Source organism: Neophocaena asiaeorientalis, unplaced genomic scaffold, assembly GCF_003031525.2.
Source record: "Neophocaena asiaeorientalis asiaeorientalis breed wild unplaced genomic scaffold, Neophocaena_asiaeorientalis_V1.1 scaffold264, whole genome shotgun sequence".
NCBI lineage: Eukaryota > Metazoa > Chordata > Mammalia > Artiodactyla > Phocoenidae > Neophocaena > Neophocaena asiaeorientalis.
This window is the reverse complement of record NW_020185332.1, coordinates 6,106,727-6,125,344: the sequence shown is the minus strand read 5'-3', so window position 1 is coordinate 6,125,344 and position 18,618 is coordinate 6,106,727. Positions and strand designations below refer to the sequence as shown.

Genomic DNA, 18,618 nt, shown 5'->3' with positions numbered 1-18,618 from the left:
ATATATATATATATATATATATATACATACATATATGTATATATATATATACAAATATATAGTTATACTCAGTGAAATTAACAAGACCCAAAGGTGGTATTGTCTAGGAATAAAAGGGGGGTTTTTTTTTTTGTTTGTTCACAAAAGTAACTTATCTAGCACCACACATCAGAAAAACACAAAAATAGCACACTCTAGTTCTAAACAGCTATGTCTAAAATAGATTATATAGTAAAACCAGTATCATACAGCATATTGTGGATTTGATAAACAGATAAATATTTGCACTGAGTAGGCTGTTTATAATATAACATTGTCTTATCTATACAGAATGAAAGCCAAAAAGTTAACTGTATAGAGATGTGCAGAAGAACATTAAATGTTACGACTCAAAAGCAGCGACGAAGGTAAATTTGAAAGAAGAGTAAGAGAGAAAATGTTTACAGGCCATTACAAGTTCTTAAGTTAATAGTGAATAAGGAATCAATTGCTCAAGTTGAAGAAAGCAGTAAACAAGAGATTGCATTTACATGCAGATGTCTAAAATTGGTATTTTTTTTAAGTCTATGCACAGAAGTCATTTGTTTTATTGCTTGACATTCAGTTATGGCTAGATTATTTAACCTATTTCTTTTTTTTTTGTACTTTGGAAACAAGAATATTGTTAAAGGTGCCATAAAAATGGACAACATTGAAAACGGTTTGCAAATAAACCACCTAACACTGCAGTTCTTTATACATATTAAAAGCCTTGTCTGGGGTTTGTCGTATGTTAAATATATTTAAACTGGGAAAATATGTTGTAGCTTGAAGCCTCCCATTGGCCCAAACATCCAATACAAAAACACATCTCCACAAAAGGAGCAGGCAGACAATACAGGTACATTTAAAGAAGCAGCCAGCTAATGTCCTAATGTTTAAAAATTTACCACTGTTTTATATGAGATTTCAAACCATTGTGGATAAGGAGAGAGTTTTGGATTCAGGAAGATGTGTACAGTACATACGGATTTTGTGTGTGTGTGTGTGTGTGTGTGTGTGTGAAATCAGATTCACTATATTGCTCAAGAATTATCTGCGTTTACATATGCAATCTGTTCAATGATAACCAAGTTCCTAGAGATAGTATTCATCCACATTAAAGTAATAACGAGGGAGAACGGAATCACACACGAATACTGCAAAGAAGTTAGTTGCTCTTAGAGAACAACACAATGGCACGTGCAGCATGTCAAAGCTAACAGCAAGAGATCTTTCATCAGTTCTTAGAAGGGAAAAAGAAGTGTGATATTACTAATGTGGCAAACACACTAAATGTCAACAGCAAACGTGGATTTTCTAGGCATCTACTTAATATTCTCATATTCACCTTCTTAACATAAGACTCCATGTTATGTTGCATTGCTGAAAAAACATTGTTTCTATTTGGACTGAATATTCTGTCATTCATTTATAAATAAATAAATGACTGAATGTATTTATTGCTCTAAGTTCTGAAGGTCTGGTTAAACATGGAGATTCCACGCCCCGCCCCCATCTACGATGTCTCCTTGGTATGAAGCCAGGCTTCTGGATTATTTTAAAAGTTGTACTGAGAGGCTGACAAAAATGATCACAATTACACAAACGAGCAAACAGACCCAAAAGTGAAACCAACTGCTTTGTAAAGAAATTGCTTGCCAGCCTGCTCTTTTCTTAAGAATAAACAATAATAGGAAGGTCTCTTTTGTCCAATCTGGTGGAACCTCTTTAACAATACTACTGTTTTGGGAATACAATTAAGACCCATATCACAGACTTTTAGTAATAGATGAAGATTTACTGTTGCAATTGCATTTATAGGCATATAATTAGATCCACAGTATAAAGTTGTTTTTATGGGGTTCTGCTGTGTCATATCTTTGTAAGAAGTGGCAACCAAATGTTATAATACGAACGTCAATAACGTCTGTGTGTGTATATACAGATAGATAGAGACAGAGAGAAAGAGAAAGAGAGAGAGAGAGAGAGAGAGAGAGAGAGAGAGAGAGAGAGAGAGAGAGAGAGAAAGAGAGAGATCGAGAGAGATCTGCCATTTCCCATAGTCTTTATCATCAAAACAAAGTGATGGTTTCTTTTTAATCTAAACACATGGAAAGTTATCCTAAATTTTGCTTTTCCATGGTGGTAAGAAAACATGTAAAGCTTCTTCTGAAAGTATATTTAGGTTTGCAAGAACCAAAGTCAACAATTACAGTGATGTTCATTGACCTTATGGAAAGTAATATATCGAAATATTACTTTCAAAATGTTTCAAAAATGTAAAATGTAACACTAAAAGCTGGCTCACATTGCTGTTACACTGGTGGGTTTTGTTTGTCTTTAAACATTAGCTCTCGTACAGATTACAAATGCGGTAAGTAGAAGAATCGTGTTACATAAAGAGATTTTTCTGGTTTATTTCTAGAGGAGGACATGATGAAAATGGGAGTTATTTGCTGGTATTTGGGGAAAAAAACCCCACAATGTTTCATCTTTTACCTCTCTCACTGCACTGATAGGTAGGGCTCTCATTACTGCTTTACAAAATTTTTATCCATGCTATATAGGATTTGGAATAATAGTTTTTAACATATAATGCTATAAATATATTTATCAAGAATATTTTAATTATTAGAGAAATGGTAAGTGGAGTAGGCAGGACTATACTCTGAGTGGTGCTCTTTGTTGATATATGACCTATTAATTTATTTTTTGAACATACTGGCATCACTTTGTACTGCTCTGGAAGTTATTCAATGTTTTTAAGCATACAAGACTGAAGAACGCATACATTCTGAACAAAACAAAATGAACAACAGTGAAGTTTATACACACGCGCAGTTCTACACAGTTCACTTGTGCCTTGGAGGGATAGTGTTATCATTATTATTAACAATACAAAACACAATTTTGTCCCAGTAGTACTGGCCACCCTGTTTTAAGAGTTTTAGAAGATCCCTGAGCACATTGTTTCTGACTCTTAACCCCAACTCCAAAGTGATAGGGCTTCTATTGTTGATATCAAGATGGATTGTCATTCACAGTAAGTCAATTGTAAGGTGCTTATTTACCCTTTTCTTTCACCAATCAGCACAAAGAACTGTCAGAAAATAACTTTTTATTATTATTATCTTCAAATAATAGCACTGGAAGGACACATGATTTAAACAATCAATGTTTGAAACAGTGGCTTTAGGATTATTATCTGGCTGCCCCTCAACAATAACAAGTGATTCAGTCGACATTCCTTAGCCAAAACCAAAAGGCAAAAAACCCACAAAAAACAAAACAAGAAACAAAACCAAAAAAAACTGTACAAATATGTATTTTTCCCTGAGGGATCAAGGTACACCCGCAAGTGCTCTATGTACATATTGCACTAGAGAGGAATGAAGAACATGTGCAAAAAAGCAACAATGAGAGAAGCTTACATCCTACTTAAACCTTTTCATTAAAGATTCTACTAGGTTGTTTTGCATTTTGGAATGTCGGAACACAAACAGCTATTCCTTAAGTCTAAAACTAAAAACACGTATTTCTACTATGGCACATTCAATGAAATAAAAAGTTTTCCAAAGACAGATAGACAAATTCCATCAAGAAAATAATACAAAGTTTGTTTGTTTGTATTTTTTTTTTTAGAAAATTACATTACTTTCTTTCTTTGTTTCACATTACAAAATCTTTTTTTTTTTCTTTACACAAATCACATTTTATTGCAGGAATATTTCAAGTGCCATCAAATATTTATAGAAGGGTTAAAAAAATAGAAGTCTCTCTAAAGTGGTCCAGACAAGGCTTTGTATAGAATAAATCTTTTTTTTCCATCTTCTAGTTTTGATTTAAGTATTTTGAATACATTTTCTTTTCCATTGACACTTAGTAGCCTAGAAGCGGTTCGACACACACACACATCATACACACGAAAACCATACACACAGACATAAACACACATACACACACACACACACACACACACACACACGCTCCCTCCTCATCTGACCCTCAGCCCACCCCCATACACTCACAGAGATCTGAATATCCACACTATAAAGAACAACCAAACTTAGAAGCAGTGTCTTAAGTCATGTTTTCTTTAAGTTAGAAAGGGTGAATTAGGATGCTGAAGACTTAAAAAAAAACCCACACCTTTAAAGCAAATTGGGATGCTGAACACTTAAAAAAAAAAAAAAAATCCGTAGCTTTAACTGCAATTTGCAAACTGCCCCCAAAAGCACTTTCACCTGCACTTTTGATTTCATTGTGACCACGGCCAGTTTCTTCACAATATAATGCAATCATTTGGACACCACTGTAACCGAAGGTATTCAGGCTCTGTGCAAAAGCCTTATTTACCCTATGTTAAAATATTGTATAAAAGGCATTACAGCAGCCGGGATAACAATGATGTGATTCCAATCTTTAAAAGACTATTGGACATTTAAGATTAGGAAATTTTAATTATAAGAACGATTAATAATAATTGTTCTATATCACCGAGTATTTTGTGTCATCACACAGGTGTTTCTATAATAAGGAAGAAAATAAAAATACAAAGTTTTTCACATCCTTCTCTGTACCTCATATTTTTTTCAAGAGATTATTGTTTAACTTCAGATCCCAACTTCGATCCGAATAACAGTTGTTCCCTCATTTCACCTAGCACGCCTCTATTACTCTCTACTCTGTTCCTACACTGTCGATGTACTTAGTCAAGTCTCACACCCTGTATTTCTTTCACAAAGACCTAGTAGCAGCATCATGTCAATGTATCTTGGTTTACTCTAAAAGCAATGTCACCATGGTGTGACTATTACTGAGATTAGAGCATCTTTTTTTTTTTTTTTGCATTAGGTACATGCAAAATCCTTTCTGGGAAAAGGAATTTAAGTTCAACATTGTGTTCTCTCTCACCCTCAGAGAAGTTCAATTAGCTCTCATCATTTCACAAATGGACACTGGAATTAGGTTTAGTTGCTCTTTAATGCGCTAGCACCTGAGGCTGGTCATATTCAGAAAGCTTTGGTTAAAAAGAAGTTAATAGACTTTAATAAAACCATCCCCAAATTTAGTGAATCAGAATGACCAAAAAAAAAGAAAAAACAAACCAAAACCAAAATAAAAACACACCATTTCCCCCCAAAGGAGAAACAACAGGAAAAAAAAAATGGATAAATAAATAACCGAACTAAGCTTGGTACTCTTTTCAGAGTATAAATACTATTGATCTTTCAAGGAACTATGCTTATTTAAATAAAAAATTTGATTTAACCCTTCTTGCCCAAATATAAATACTATATGCTGATAGTTACCTCTCTATATAAAGTCCCATAAAGTTTTATATGCTTGTAAGAAATTTAAGTAAATATTACTCTCGTCTTCTGTTTATGGTGAAACCCTTACTATATTTTTGAAAAAACACTTTTTTAGATGTCATTTAGGCTTCATACACACTTCGGTGTGAATAATTCCTTCCCCGTTTCCAAGTCCCTCAGGAAACAATTCAGAAAGCCAGTGGAGTTAAAAACAGAGTGGAGGACTCTGGGAAACTCGTGCTTGATGACCCAGCACGACAGCAGGAGCCGAATTCCTGCAGAAGATTTGGGAGGGACCCTGGTGGTAGGGGAGATGCTTTCTTCGCTGTAACCGGGCTGCTTGGAAATTCCCACCTTTACACTACGGGAAATGTTCTCTTTTCTATACAAACATGGTCTTCGATGGCAGACCAGAAGTCTGAATCCCATTCCGAGTGTGACTAAAATCATCATCTAAATGCCTACAACCCCAAAGGTCACCTATTTTAAAATATGCACACTTGTCTAACAGACTGTTCCTTCTCCCTTCCCCCACTGGGAATTATTAATAAAAAATTATTTAAAAAAAACAACTCAATATTTCTCACCTGAGCACAAAAGCCAAACAATCTTCTAAAGATTTAATAAAATAAATTACAGTCCACAGTTTTCTAGTGAAGATAAATACAAAAGTAAATGTTTGCAGCTTGCATCGACTTCACTTAAAAGGCTTAAAATATTTAATACTTAAATAAGAGAAACTGGTTCAACATTGCACGCCTCCTTTGCCCTCCTATCCATTGACTATGAAATATGGAGAACAGTGTTCTAGAATGACACCATCTAGAGGCAGTTAGTCTAGAAACCATTCACTCTGAGATAAACTCTCAGGGTTCCTAGATTATACCAAGAACATAAACATTCACAAAGTAAATGCTTCATGTTTTCACATGGGGAGTGTGCATTTGCTCCAGATATAATCTTTGGGTCTTTCTTCTAATAAAAGCTAGATTCTGATAAATATTCTGGCTACTGATCTGTTCTTAAAGCCTAAGAACTCCAAGTTGAGGCTGAGTCTATATAACTACGCAGCTGTGCAAAATGAGCCTCCCTTCCCCTGCCTCAATGAGGTGGCATTTTCAAAAGCTTTTAAAAAATACTGTGCGCGAGGGTGTAAGTCCACAGCACCAATCAATCAATCACTCAACTTTGTATGAAGCATAAACACATCTATCCTTAAACTGACCCAAAAGCAAAGTACAATTTAGGGAGAGTTCTGTTTCTAATTCCAAATTCATGTGTAAAAAAAAAAAAATTAATCCAACAGCGTGATTTCTAGATATGACCAGCCAGTCTTTTAAAAGTAATTGTGTAAACAGCAGCATAAATACCTCCCGACGTACCTTCCAAGCCTTCTCAGTTAAACTTGTGTTTCTGGTGCACATGCGACACGACAGTGAACACGCTAGCATTTAATTTAAAGAAAAAAGGTGCAAAATGAAAGTGCCTTATCAATTCAACAGGAAAAGCTACACCAGTAACTACATTTTATATTAATTAAAACAATATATAAACAATATCTCTTTTAGCTATATATAGTCTTCATGCCCATTTACCCTGTAATATATTATAATGCTATTGTTGCTAGTGCTATGGACCCTTTTCGTGCCATCCTGCTGACTGGCAATAATCGGTGAAAAAATAAAAACTTCCTTCATGAGACAAAGAGCAAGTTGTGCAAAGTAATGCCGCAACCTCCGCTATGCACACCAGTCACCGATTAGTGCTGGACTCTCTGTTGTTACCGACAGATGTAGAAAGTCTGTGGGCAGTGAGCTACAAAAAAAGGACATCCTCTGACTTTAGTACCCGCCTTCTGTTGTAAACAGAGGTCAATGATCAAGAAGTCGAGACAGAAAAAGGGTCCATATCTGTAGGCATAATGGAAATCATATGCATGAGAAAAACAAGTTCAACTTTTATTTGTTTTCATTGTTTCCCCTCCTTTGCCTGACCCCGATCACCAAAGGATGTGCAGTGTGTTGGCGCTCCAGGTCTGTGCAGGGCCATATAAAGTGTCTTGGTTAATTTGTTTGTTTGTTTGTTTTTCATTGTTTGGACTTCAGACATTCTAGAAGTGCTTAGGTGATACATTTACCCATCAATCTGCATTGCTGGCTCAAATTCTGAAGTGAACAATTCCTTGTATAATGGAGGAAAATGAAGTCGCACAATGTCTGGGTATATTGCTTTAAACGCCATTAGCTTTTCTGTATGTCGTCCACATAAGGCTCTTAATGTAGACACCTTGCATATTAACTGTAAGTGGAAGAAAGGACATAGGGTCAGGAGAGAAGAGACGTGAGAATCAAAAATCAGGGCATCTGGATCATCTTCAACATTGTTTACAACGGTGAAACACACCTGAAGCAACTTAAACGTCTAGTAATAGAGGAAGGGTAAAAATAAATGATGATATAGTCATATCACAGAATACCAGGTATACACTAAATATGATTTTGAAGACAAATAATTTATAACCCCAAAACATGTTCATAAGCAAGAGAACCCAAGTGTCTCACCTCCTCCTCCTATTCAAACATGCTTTTTGCTCTACCATCCTGAACCCCGCCCTCTACCACTGGGGAAAAGGCAGGCATGTGGTAACAGAGAAGTGGGCAAGGGGACAGCCACAGGTAGGTGAGGTCACTGCAACTAGAGATGATGGCATCACCTACATATTTTATGCAAAATGAGTACTAGTCGACTCCAGTGACAACAAGTTTCTTCTGGAGAAAGAGCTCTGCCTAGAACAAAGCAATTCTGGGTCTGAGCAAAAGGCCCTGACTGGAAAACAAAAAAAAACTAGTCAGCAGGCCTGGTGGAAGTCTCAGCATTGACTATTTACCTGTTGAGTATAATAACATGACTTGCAAAAATGCTTTTTAAACTCTAAAGCACTGTACAGCACAAAATATTTATCATCTCCACCCAGAATAATCCTAAGAAACATTTTCACCAGAGCATCGACCTTGGCCATGTGTTAGGTGCTCTCTAAAACCAAAGACCCTAATGGTAACCCTTGCACTGGGGCAAGAAGATGGAGAAAAGTTCTTTTTCCTACTCTTTCCCAATCCTGCCTCAGTGTCTCATTTAACAGGGGCAAAATCAAAAACAAAACCGCATTTAACCCCCCAACTTCCCCTTTCTGACCTAACCTAGCTATCAGGAGAAAAGAAAGAAAACAGATAGGAAGAAAAATCCAAACCTTTCAAATCATCTTCTGGAACAATAGAACACATAAAATAATCCAAGAAAGAATAGGGCTGATTTTTCTAAGACCAAATACATACTACCAGCACTATCACTGAAGGATATTATCATATTTTAAATTGACATCCTAATTATATTTTTATTAAGACAGTAATTAGCAAAAATGAAACCCTATGCTTTGAATACAGGGTAGTAATGAGAAATTGATGAAGAAAATACAAAAGTCATTTACTGTTGATTACTAATGACTTTAATGGAACTAGAACTAATATTAGAATAGATTAATTCTATTGTTTTAGTCCTTCATAACTTCGTCTTTCTAAAATCAAAGATTTAAATTCTAAATTCTCTAGTTTATATCACGGCAGAACATTAACTCTGCCTTCTGCCCATCTTTGATGGGATAGGTGGAGGAGTTTTCAGAATGAATTAATGCTTCAAAAAAACCTCAATCATTGCTCTATTATTCCAGGACACTTTATAACCAATGATAATAAATAGAATTTAACCTGAATTTTGGCCCAAGATAATTTTTTGAAATGAGGATACTTCTCTCTTCTCAGTAGGCCATTGCTTATTGATACTTTTGGGGTCTGGTGGCATGACTTATAAACGTGGCTGGCGTGATCTGGGCAAGGGATAATTCAGCCTTGTCAGTTGGAAACCTTTGGTTCTCACCTTTGTTAGTATTCCATCTTCTCGGTGATTCTTCTGTAGGACGTGTTGAAGAGCTAGCTGAATTTTCTGTTGCAGCTTTTCAATTTTGACCTTTTCCTGCAGCCATGAGCGATCTAAATATGAAAAACCATACTCCTGAGTATTCCTCCAACATGGTGTCAGAATACCCCAATTCCTCCTGACTCCTAGATACAGAATATTACACCACACTGCAGAGTCAGGGACTAACAGGCCACTTTCACCCCTCTTTCAAAATTTGCTCCTAAAGGGGTGAAAAACTGATCTAGGACAGTTACAAAACAGAGTGTTAAGCCTTTCCATCTTTACTGACACTTGAAAGAAGGAAGGATCCTCCCTTTCCAAAAAGACAGCCATTTAAATCTAAGGCCATGCTCGGACGAGTGCAAATGAAACCACCATGGCCCTTAAGCCTTTCTAATAGTTATGTTTCTGAATGACATACTCATACCAATCCTGCTAAGTCTTTCTGGCAAATATGAAAATTGCCTTAGAGTCCAAGGCAAATGAAATTGTCAAGAGAGTGCCAAATGAATTAGGATTGTTAATTTAGGATAAAGTCTTTATGTTTAAGAATTCCAAAACGAAGTTAGCAAATTTGCAAAAGTGATTATCACCAAGAGGCAGTACTGGTTGAAAACATACATTAAATTCAGATAGGCTTGTGGATGACATCCAAATGGATTTTCTTTAAAAAGTAGAATGTTTTAAAAACCATGTTATCTTGGAGATTGGTGTTGAAAAGGGCACACCTACTCTACCACAGCATTTCTCTTGGTAGCAGGAGGTTAACTGTAGATGGGATTTTATTCAATTCTCATTTCTTAAGATTTTATCAGAATGGCATGAGGTCTTCTTAGAAGCGTACATGTATATGTATGTGTGTAGCAGGGGACTGTTGTCTGAAACACTTAAAATTAGACTTAATAAGGGTGGCAGTCCCTCTGAATAGTCTATAGCCATTGTAAGTTATGTACTTGTAGAAATTCTTTACCTGGACAATTTAAAAACCATCGTATTTGGTTATCTTACCTGCTGACATCAGGACAAATGCAGAAAACAATGCAATTTCATCTTCAGTCAGGTGCATAGAACATAAACTCTTTCCAAATTCAAATACAAAGCTAATAAAGTCTTCACAACCTGCCAAAATTAAAGACAGGTTAGGAGTTTGGTTATTATCCTAGGAGAAAAATATGGAAGAAGGTGAAGAGGGATCTAGCAGTTGAAGATCAGAGGCAATAGTAATAACATTTCTATAGTTTAATACTTTCAAATGTTAAAAGAAAAATCAGTTTAGCCACCATCACCATTACTACCACCATCGCCACCACCATCATCATCTGCAATAATGAGCGTGAACTTCTGTTGTGCGATTACCGTGACAGGTGCTGCTCTGAGAGGATTCTACTATTTCACAACAGCCCTATGGGGGAGGTATTATTGTTACTATCCCCATTTTAAAGGCAAGGAAATGGACCTGGGAAGAAAAGGAATGTGCTGAAGATTCCACAAGTAGGAAGTGACAGCCTGAGATTCAAAGCCAGCTACCTGACTTCAGAGCCCACACTCTTAACCAACAGAGTCTAACAGCTATAATCTAACTGAAATGTTAACGTCACTCATTTTTTTGTTTTCTACTCTATTCTATGTACAACACGCTTGAAAGTGAAAACAAGTGACACATTATGGTGGTAAAACCATTATAATTTTTTTTGTTTTTGGCCGTGTCACATGGCATGTGGGATCTTACTTCGCTGACCAGGGACTGAACCCATGCCCCGTGCACTGGAAGCACAGAGTCTTCACAAATGGACCGCCAGGGAAGTCCCTATTGTAACTATTACAGAACTGAAAACACAGAATGTGAAAGTCCCATAAAATAAAAACCCACCCCCACAAAGCTGGTTAAGTTGGGGTCTGTTCTTTCAGATTTCCATATTATGTACATATAGTTAAATGTCAACAGGCTAGGGACTTCCCTGGTGGCGCAGTGGTTAAGTGGTCCCCCCCCAATGCAGGGGACATGGGTTTGAGCCCTAGTCTGGGAAGATCCCACATGCCATGGGGCAACTAAGCCCATGCATCACAACTACTGAGCCTGCGCCCTCGAGCCTGTGTGCCGCAACTACTAAGCCCGCGTGCCGCAACTACTGAGCTGCGTGCCACAACTACTGAAGTCTGTGCGCCTAGAGCCTGTGTTCTGCCACAAGAGAATCCACTGCAATGAGAAGCCCGTGCATCGTAAGGAAGAGTAGCCCCTGCTCCTCGCAACTAGAGAAAGCCTGAGCGCAGCAACGAAGACCCAACGCAGCCAAAAATAAATAAAAAAAAGTGTCAACGGGCTCTCCCCAAGTATACATACCTTCCGTCATTTAATTGTTTTTAAAATCACTTAACATATCTTGGATACCGTCCCATTCTTCTTAATGACTTTGTCTTACTTTAAATTACAGAAATCTAAAATAATTTATTTTTAAAGTATATGTCACAGTTTCACTTAGCTATACTTTCTTTCTTTGATATCTCATTAACGGTTGCTATTTAACGGGTATGGAAGGGCAGACTTTTAGCTCCTTGCTTGATTTTATGTAGCAAATCACATCCTCTAGTTTACTGAATAATATATCCCCTGCAAACCTGGTTCTTAAAATCTGGAAGGGAACTGGAAGGATATAGAACATAAATTTCTTCGATTACCAATTAGATAAAATGAAACTCTAGACCCTTACGTGTAACATAGACAAAAAGCATTTGAGCTGTGTATATTTTCTATGGTGATTAACTATAAAGTAACATAGGTATAAAATCCTTTAACTCTTGTGTCCAAAAAACCAATCTCCATTTTGTTCAAGAAGAGCTTTCACCCAACTCCCATCTTTTCCCCTAGTCCTGATTTGAAGACAAAACACCCAGAGATTTCCTTACCTAAGGATTTGAAGACGTCGGGGCTAGCATATTTCCCATCAAAGTACACGGTATTGTTCTGAGAGTCAAAGGCACGGCACATTCTGATAAATACCACCTCCAGAGAACCTGAGCAAAGGCAGAAACGGGGTGGGTTATTGTCTTGGTGAGTTGATTTTGACCACAGAGACACCTTTCTGAGTCAATGGGGCTGGGCTTAACTAGCAGGCTCTCAGTCACCTTAGCTCTCTATTTAAAAGAGCAGAGTTCATTAGAGTAGTAATTAAAGACTTGTGCGAAAGCTAAGGCCTGTATTACTGAAGAGAGACTGATTTATGAACTACTTCTTGGGCACTTCTCTGTCCTGCAATAATACAGAATCTCAGAGTTGCGAGAAAAACACGGACTCCTGTTATTAAAACAAACAAAAACCCAGGGATGTCTCTCTGAGTTCCACAAACAGCCTTCTTCCTAACAGCTTACCAAAACCTCCTGAGGACCTGGGGCACAGAAACAAAACACAGGTGATGGTTAAAACTGTGGAATGCAGGTGTCTTTCAAATTAATCTTTTCACCCAGAGGAGAAGCAAAATGGAGGGAATGTTTCCTACAAATAGCTCAAAAACCTTTAAAAAAAAAAAAAAAAAAAAAAAAAAAAACCTCTCAGTTTCTGCTAAGAGAAACTGAGCTATTATCATTTGGAGAAAAACTGTTCTCGACACCTTCCTTACCAAGCATTTCTTTAATAAGCCGGTGAAAGCAGGTTAGTCAGAGATCTCAAAATTCACTTGCAAAGCACATACCTGCTTTGAGAAGCACAATTTGATCGTTTTGACACAGTTCCATAAATCCATCAATGCGTTTGGCAAACTCCACCACATACTGTATAGCTTCTGTAATTTTGATGGCACACAACTGCCACATTACCTCCCGCTGCTGTTGAAGAGGGAAACACATTAACATCCCCATTACCCATACCCTTGACACAGTTGTTTTAACTGTTCCTGTTGTGTAAAATCCTTCTTTGGAAATGGATCCAAAAAAGCTAGAGGATTTAAAAATAATCAGTTGGCCAGTTACTTCCGTTATAATGACTGCTTCCAAGTTCTTCCTGGTCTCCTCCAATTCCTCTCTTACCATTTTGGTGGCAAAGGGACAGGGGGAAGATGTTATGAGCATACACGCAGCAGAAGATGAAAATGGGAGTCAAGAAAGCAACTCACGCCACTGATTTAACCCTGGGCCACGGAGAGTAGCAAAGTAGCATCTCCTTATAAGCAATTATTTTGCCTTGGGGAATTTCACACCACTTTACTGGGGGAAGGGAAGAAAAGGGGAATCAGTTATACTTATTGTGTACCTGCTATGAGCTGAGTGCTTTATGACATCCTTGTCTCGTTTCATTTTCACAAGAATGTTTTTCCATTTCCCATAAATGGACACAAATGCTCACAGAGGTTTCACAGCTAAGAGGTACTGGAGGTGGGATTCAAATCCCAGCATTTCTGACTCTGAATCCCATTTCACACACCTTGCTGCTGTTTACTGCTTTCTTGCTTCCCTTTGTAATTCTGGCGGCTGGTGCTACCTGCTATCGCAAAGGTAAACAAGGTGATGCACTGCTATTCCCCCAACCTGTCCTGTTTAATTCCTTTTATATACCCACTCTCCAATTTAGTTACAGGCTAACCTGGATCCATCTTGTTGCTCACTTATTTCCCCAATCTTAGTTTAAGACTGTTTCTACCAATACAACAGGATGGAAGAAACACTGAATTAGGAACCAGGACTCTTGGTCTAGTCCTGATGTTTTCACTCTCAGCCATGTGCCAAGGGATGCTCATTTCCTCATATGTAAAACGAAGGGGAGGATTAACCTTGATAATCTCTACGGTACTTCCTAAGCCTGAATTTCTATGATTATTGGGAAAAATCACAGCATTTTCTTTTACTAAAGGCAGAATGGAAAATTAAAAGTCCTCCTTCTCCAGCCCTGCCCTCCCATTTAGGTAATTTGTTGATCAGACTGTTTTACAGAAAAAGGTAACTGGCAGTACTACTTGTCAGCCTCACGTTGCTAGATTCAGACTGGAATTACAATCATAGCTTCCAAACTTTTTTTTACACATATTCTCTAAACTCCTCCTTTTAAACTTCGGAACCATGAGGCTGAGATTATTTTACATCAACTTCTGGACCGTGAAATCTTCCATTGTGATATCGGGACAAATCCCAATTCTTTGAGCCTTTTGGAATCTCCTTAATCTAGCTCCCTGTTGACAAATGATAGGACATATGTGTATAGTTATAGGAACAATAGAATCTGTGTGCTATTTCTGAAATTTCGCACACTGACATCTCAATAAGGTGATAAAGCCCCAAGAACGTGATCAGCTCTGGAAAAAAGATTTTTAAATAGAAATCTGCTATCTGATGAAAAACATTCATTCTTTGGTCTGTTTGTATTCAAACCTCCTGCACAAACACCCTTCCCAACATTGCCTCAATCTTAGGTAAAATTCTTCAGTCTACCTTGTTTTGGTAATTCTCAATCTCCTCCTGCAGAAAGGTCTGCCACGTTATCTGCTGGAGCTCTTCTCTCAAGTATTGGCAAGTTTCCAGATGTGATTTAGATATATTCTGTGCAAGGTGTTCTAAGGAGAAAACAGGAGATCACAGCATGAAAAGCCAAGTTCTTCAGGGTTTTCCCTACTTAATATCTGATTTAAAAAGTAACAACTATAAAGCAACATGGCTGAACCAGTTTTAATGAGCTCGACATATTTAAGTAAGCAATTTGGAACTATTCTATATTTGGGGACATGAGGATAAAGGACAGGCAAAGCCAACATTTAGCAATAAGGCTTGGCATCTTCAAAGACCCTCCTGAACTGACCTTCTCTGTGCCTTTACACCAGCATCTGGGAGTGAATGCTGGAGTTGAAAATATTGACCTAGAGAAGTGTGAAAAATGACTGACATGACCTGTATTTGGTATTTTTATGAAGACAGATCTGCCATATACATCGACTGGTAGAGGATTACTCTTGAAAAATTAGAAAATGGTATTTTTGGGGGGACAACAACTACGTATTTCTTTTGTTTTTCCTGCAAAAATGGCAGAACAAGCATTACTGAAGCCTACTATGTCACTATATATACATACATATATATATACACACACACACACATATATATATATATATATTAGTGTGGTGGTTAAAAGATGAGATGGACTCTGGACCCAGACTGCTTGGGTTTGAATCTCAGCTCTGCTACTTAGTAGCTGTGTGATCTTGGGTAAGTTACTTAGCCTCTCTGCGCTTAGGTCTCTTTATTTGTAAAATGAGGAAAATAGTACCTAATTTCCTATTTACCATAGGGCATCTGTGAAAATTAACTGAGTTGAGCACTTAGAATAGAGAGGATAACATAGCATCTGCTACATAAACATTTGTTCTTATTATCCTGAAATGTACCGAACTTGAAGACATTAAAAGAAATAGATGCCAAATAAGTTTCTCTAGGGACTTATAATCTGGTGAACATGTACATACATGCTGAAAGGACAATTCAAGACACTAGACAATAAAGCATGAAGTTGAATTCTACTAGAAGAGAAAGAAAAATAAAAACATAATAGGTGCTGTCAGAGAGATGAGGGGAGTTAGGGGATGCTTCTTGACAGAAGAGGAACATTTGGATTGGCCCCTGAAGGAAGGGGAGGATTTGGTAGGCAGAGGCCAGTGTGTGAGGCAGTGGACCAGTTCCACGTTCAAGGGATGGTAGATGAAAGAATGGATATGGCATCTACAGGAGACAGGAAGATGTGATAAAGTGATGGTGTCAAAACAGAAATATGGGTAGAGAAGAGTCCACATCCTGAAGGATCTTGAATGTTGAGACTGAGAGTATGGACTTGATCAACAAAAGGAGTCAGCAGGAGTCTCAAGAGGGAGCTGACATGCTGAACACTGTATTTGGGGAAACAGAACAAGCAGTTTTGTCATTGGTGGACTGGAGGCAGGAGGATCAATTAGAAGGCTGCTGAAATCTAGATGTAAGGGACTAAGAGCTTGAAATAGGTTGCTAATAATTGTTATGGAAGGGAAGGACAACTCAAGAAGTATTTTAAAAGAAGAACTGACAAGACTCCAAGAATACAAAACCATACCTCAAAGTGATGCCCCTCCCAGGGTCTTGAATATATAAGAGGAAAGTTATTTAAAACAGTGGTGCTGAGGGCAAACTTAGCAACACTAGTAAGAGTGTCTGTTTGGAAACTTGTTACTGCTTACGTCAAACAGAATCAGATTTGTTTGTGTGAAAACAGAGCAGGTTCACCTAAACAAAGCTCGAGACTAGAACCTCCTCAGAGATTCTGAAACACTGAAGCACAATAAACCTTAACAGCTCTACTTGGCGACACACAGACATGAAAACAACATAAGTAAATATCATAAAAAATAAAACATAAACAAAAGAAAAAAAAGGAGACAGAAACTGAGAGAGAGAAAGAAATTATGTCTATGTCTTAGAATCAGTGACGTGTGTGAAGAGAAGAGGGGAATAAAGACAAAATAATGGGGAATCAGAAACAAGAAAGTAAGTGTGTACATAGTAAATTCAATTTTTGTAAATATGAAAGAAATGATGAAGGCAAAGTGTTCACAGGGAAGCTGGGAGAATCCTAGGAAGGGAAGAATGGGAAGAAGCTCACAGCATTCTCTTCCAGATCATGCTCTGTTTCCAGTTAATATGGTCAGCATCTTCTTGTTTCACTTCATCCTAAAAATTGTCCCCACCCATCCCTACCTATTTGAGTCCAGCTTTTAGAAGCGACAACAAATGATGCAATGTCCAATGACCAGTAGAGGGCAGTGGCTGCATTCTCATCAGCTGCCTTTGATCAAAATTCATACTTGATTTGGCAAGTGTAAGATTTTAGACACTGTGCTGTTTTTAAGTCTCCATTTCAGCAAAGGAGAATATGGTCAGACTGAGTAAAAGCTAAGAAGTTAGTGTGGTCTCTCAGACAAACAGTCTGGAATAGTGAAATACCTTGGAACTAGGTAGGAGTTAGGAGACCTGGTTTCTGGTCTGAGCTCAGTTGGGTAACTCACTTTGTGACAGGCAAATCAGTTCACCTCCTCAACTATGATGGCTTCATCAGGACAGCCAAGGTCTAGATACTTCAGATGGAAAATCCTGTCTTCTGAGAAAGTCACAGATTTTCACAGTGGTATGGAACTTTAGGTATCATCTAGTCCAAACTCTCATCGCTTTGTAGATAATAACATTAACAATGATGATAAAAGTTAACACTTAGGTAGAGTTTACTATGTAAACTCTATATAACATAGACTCATATAACAGACTAATATAATATACCTACTACATCTATATATATATACATTTTATATATATATATATATATATATATATACAAAAATCTTTTCTTAATCTTCACGACAACTCTAGGGGGAAGATACTAGTATTATCTCCATTTTACAGATGAAAAAACCAAGCCACAGTGAGGTAAAGTGACTTTTCAAGGTGTCATAGCTGGCAAGTGGGCAGTGATTCAAACATACACAATTTGGCTCCAGAGTCTATGCTCTGAATCTTTATAGTCCATGGGTAGGGAGACTGCAGCTTGCAGAGGTAACATGACTTATACTAGGTTGTACAACCTACAGCAAAGCTAGGACCACAACCCACAGAAGCTGACTTCTTGTCTCATGCTTTGCCCAACATATCTGTTATCTCTTATGTACAAGGCTTTAGTTATTAATTATAGTCATAAGTGCAGTTAGCTTTTTTATTTTTTATTTCTTTTGGCTGTGCAGCTCGGCTTGCGGGATCTTAGTTCCCCGACCAGGGATGGAACCTGGGCCCATGGCAGTGAAAGCACTGAGTCCTAACGCTGGACTGCCAGGGAATTCCCCAGTTAGCTTTTTTTAAAAAAGGAACCTAGGTAGTTTATCTGGAATGTATAATTCAGGTACTAAGTGTACATCAAGGGCAAAATTTCATAGCCAGGAATGCAGATGTATTTCCACTAACGGTAATGGATTAGTAGGTACTATTGTTGAAAGATAGAACTGAGCTTAGGATATGTTAATTTACAATTTATTTTCCAATTGCACAAATGGTTTCATTTGTTTCAAATCTGATGATAAAATTTAGCCTAAAATGAAGTCAAGTTAGTTAAAGAAAGAGTCGGACTTAAGCCCCCAAGGAAATGTCAGGGAACTTCAGAGAGCTTTGAAGAAGTAGCAGCAAGGTCTCTGGCTGCTTTTACGCTACTCTTAGTTCCTCAAACTATTTTGCACCTCTAAATGGGACAGAAAATCAGAGCTCCATTATATCCCTTTCAACAAAATTCTTGTTTAGTTTTGGGTTTGGGGCAAATCCTAGCGATGAG

At 37.6% G+C, this 18,618-nt stretch overlaps 1 protein-coding gene across 1 annotated transcript in view; it reads right to left on the bottom strand.

Annotated features, from left to right (window-relative positions):
• Positions 1–4,853: 4,853 nt before the first annotated feature.
• RORA (RAR related orphan receptor A) overlaps positions 4,854–18,618 on the bottom strand; it is a 67,810-nt gene continuing 54,045 nt past the window's right edge. The window contains exons 5-10 of the mRNA XM_024735169.1: positions 14,724–14,845; positions 12,995–13,127; positions 12,213–12,320; positions 10,317–10,427; positions 9,267–9,379; positions 4,854–7,634 (exon numbers count right to left, since the gene is read on the bottom strand). Of these exons, the coding sequence (XP_024590937.1) occupies positions 7,470–7,634; positions 9,267–9,379; positions 10,317–10,427; positions 12,213–12,320; positions 12,995–13,127; positions 14,724–14,845 (752 nt within the window). The 3' untranslated portion in view covers positions 4,854–7,469. The remainder of the gene's footprint in view (positions 7,635–9,266; positions 9,380–10,316; positions 10,428–12,212; positions 12,321–12,994; positions 13,128–14,723; positions 14,846–18,618) is intronic.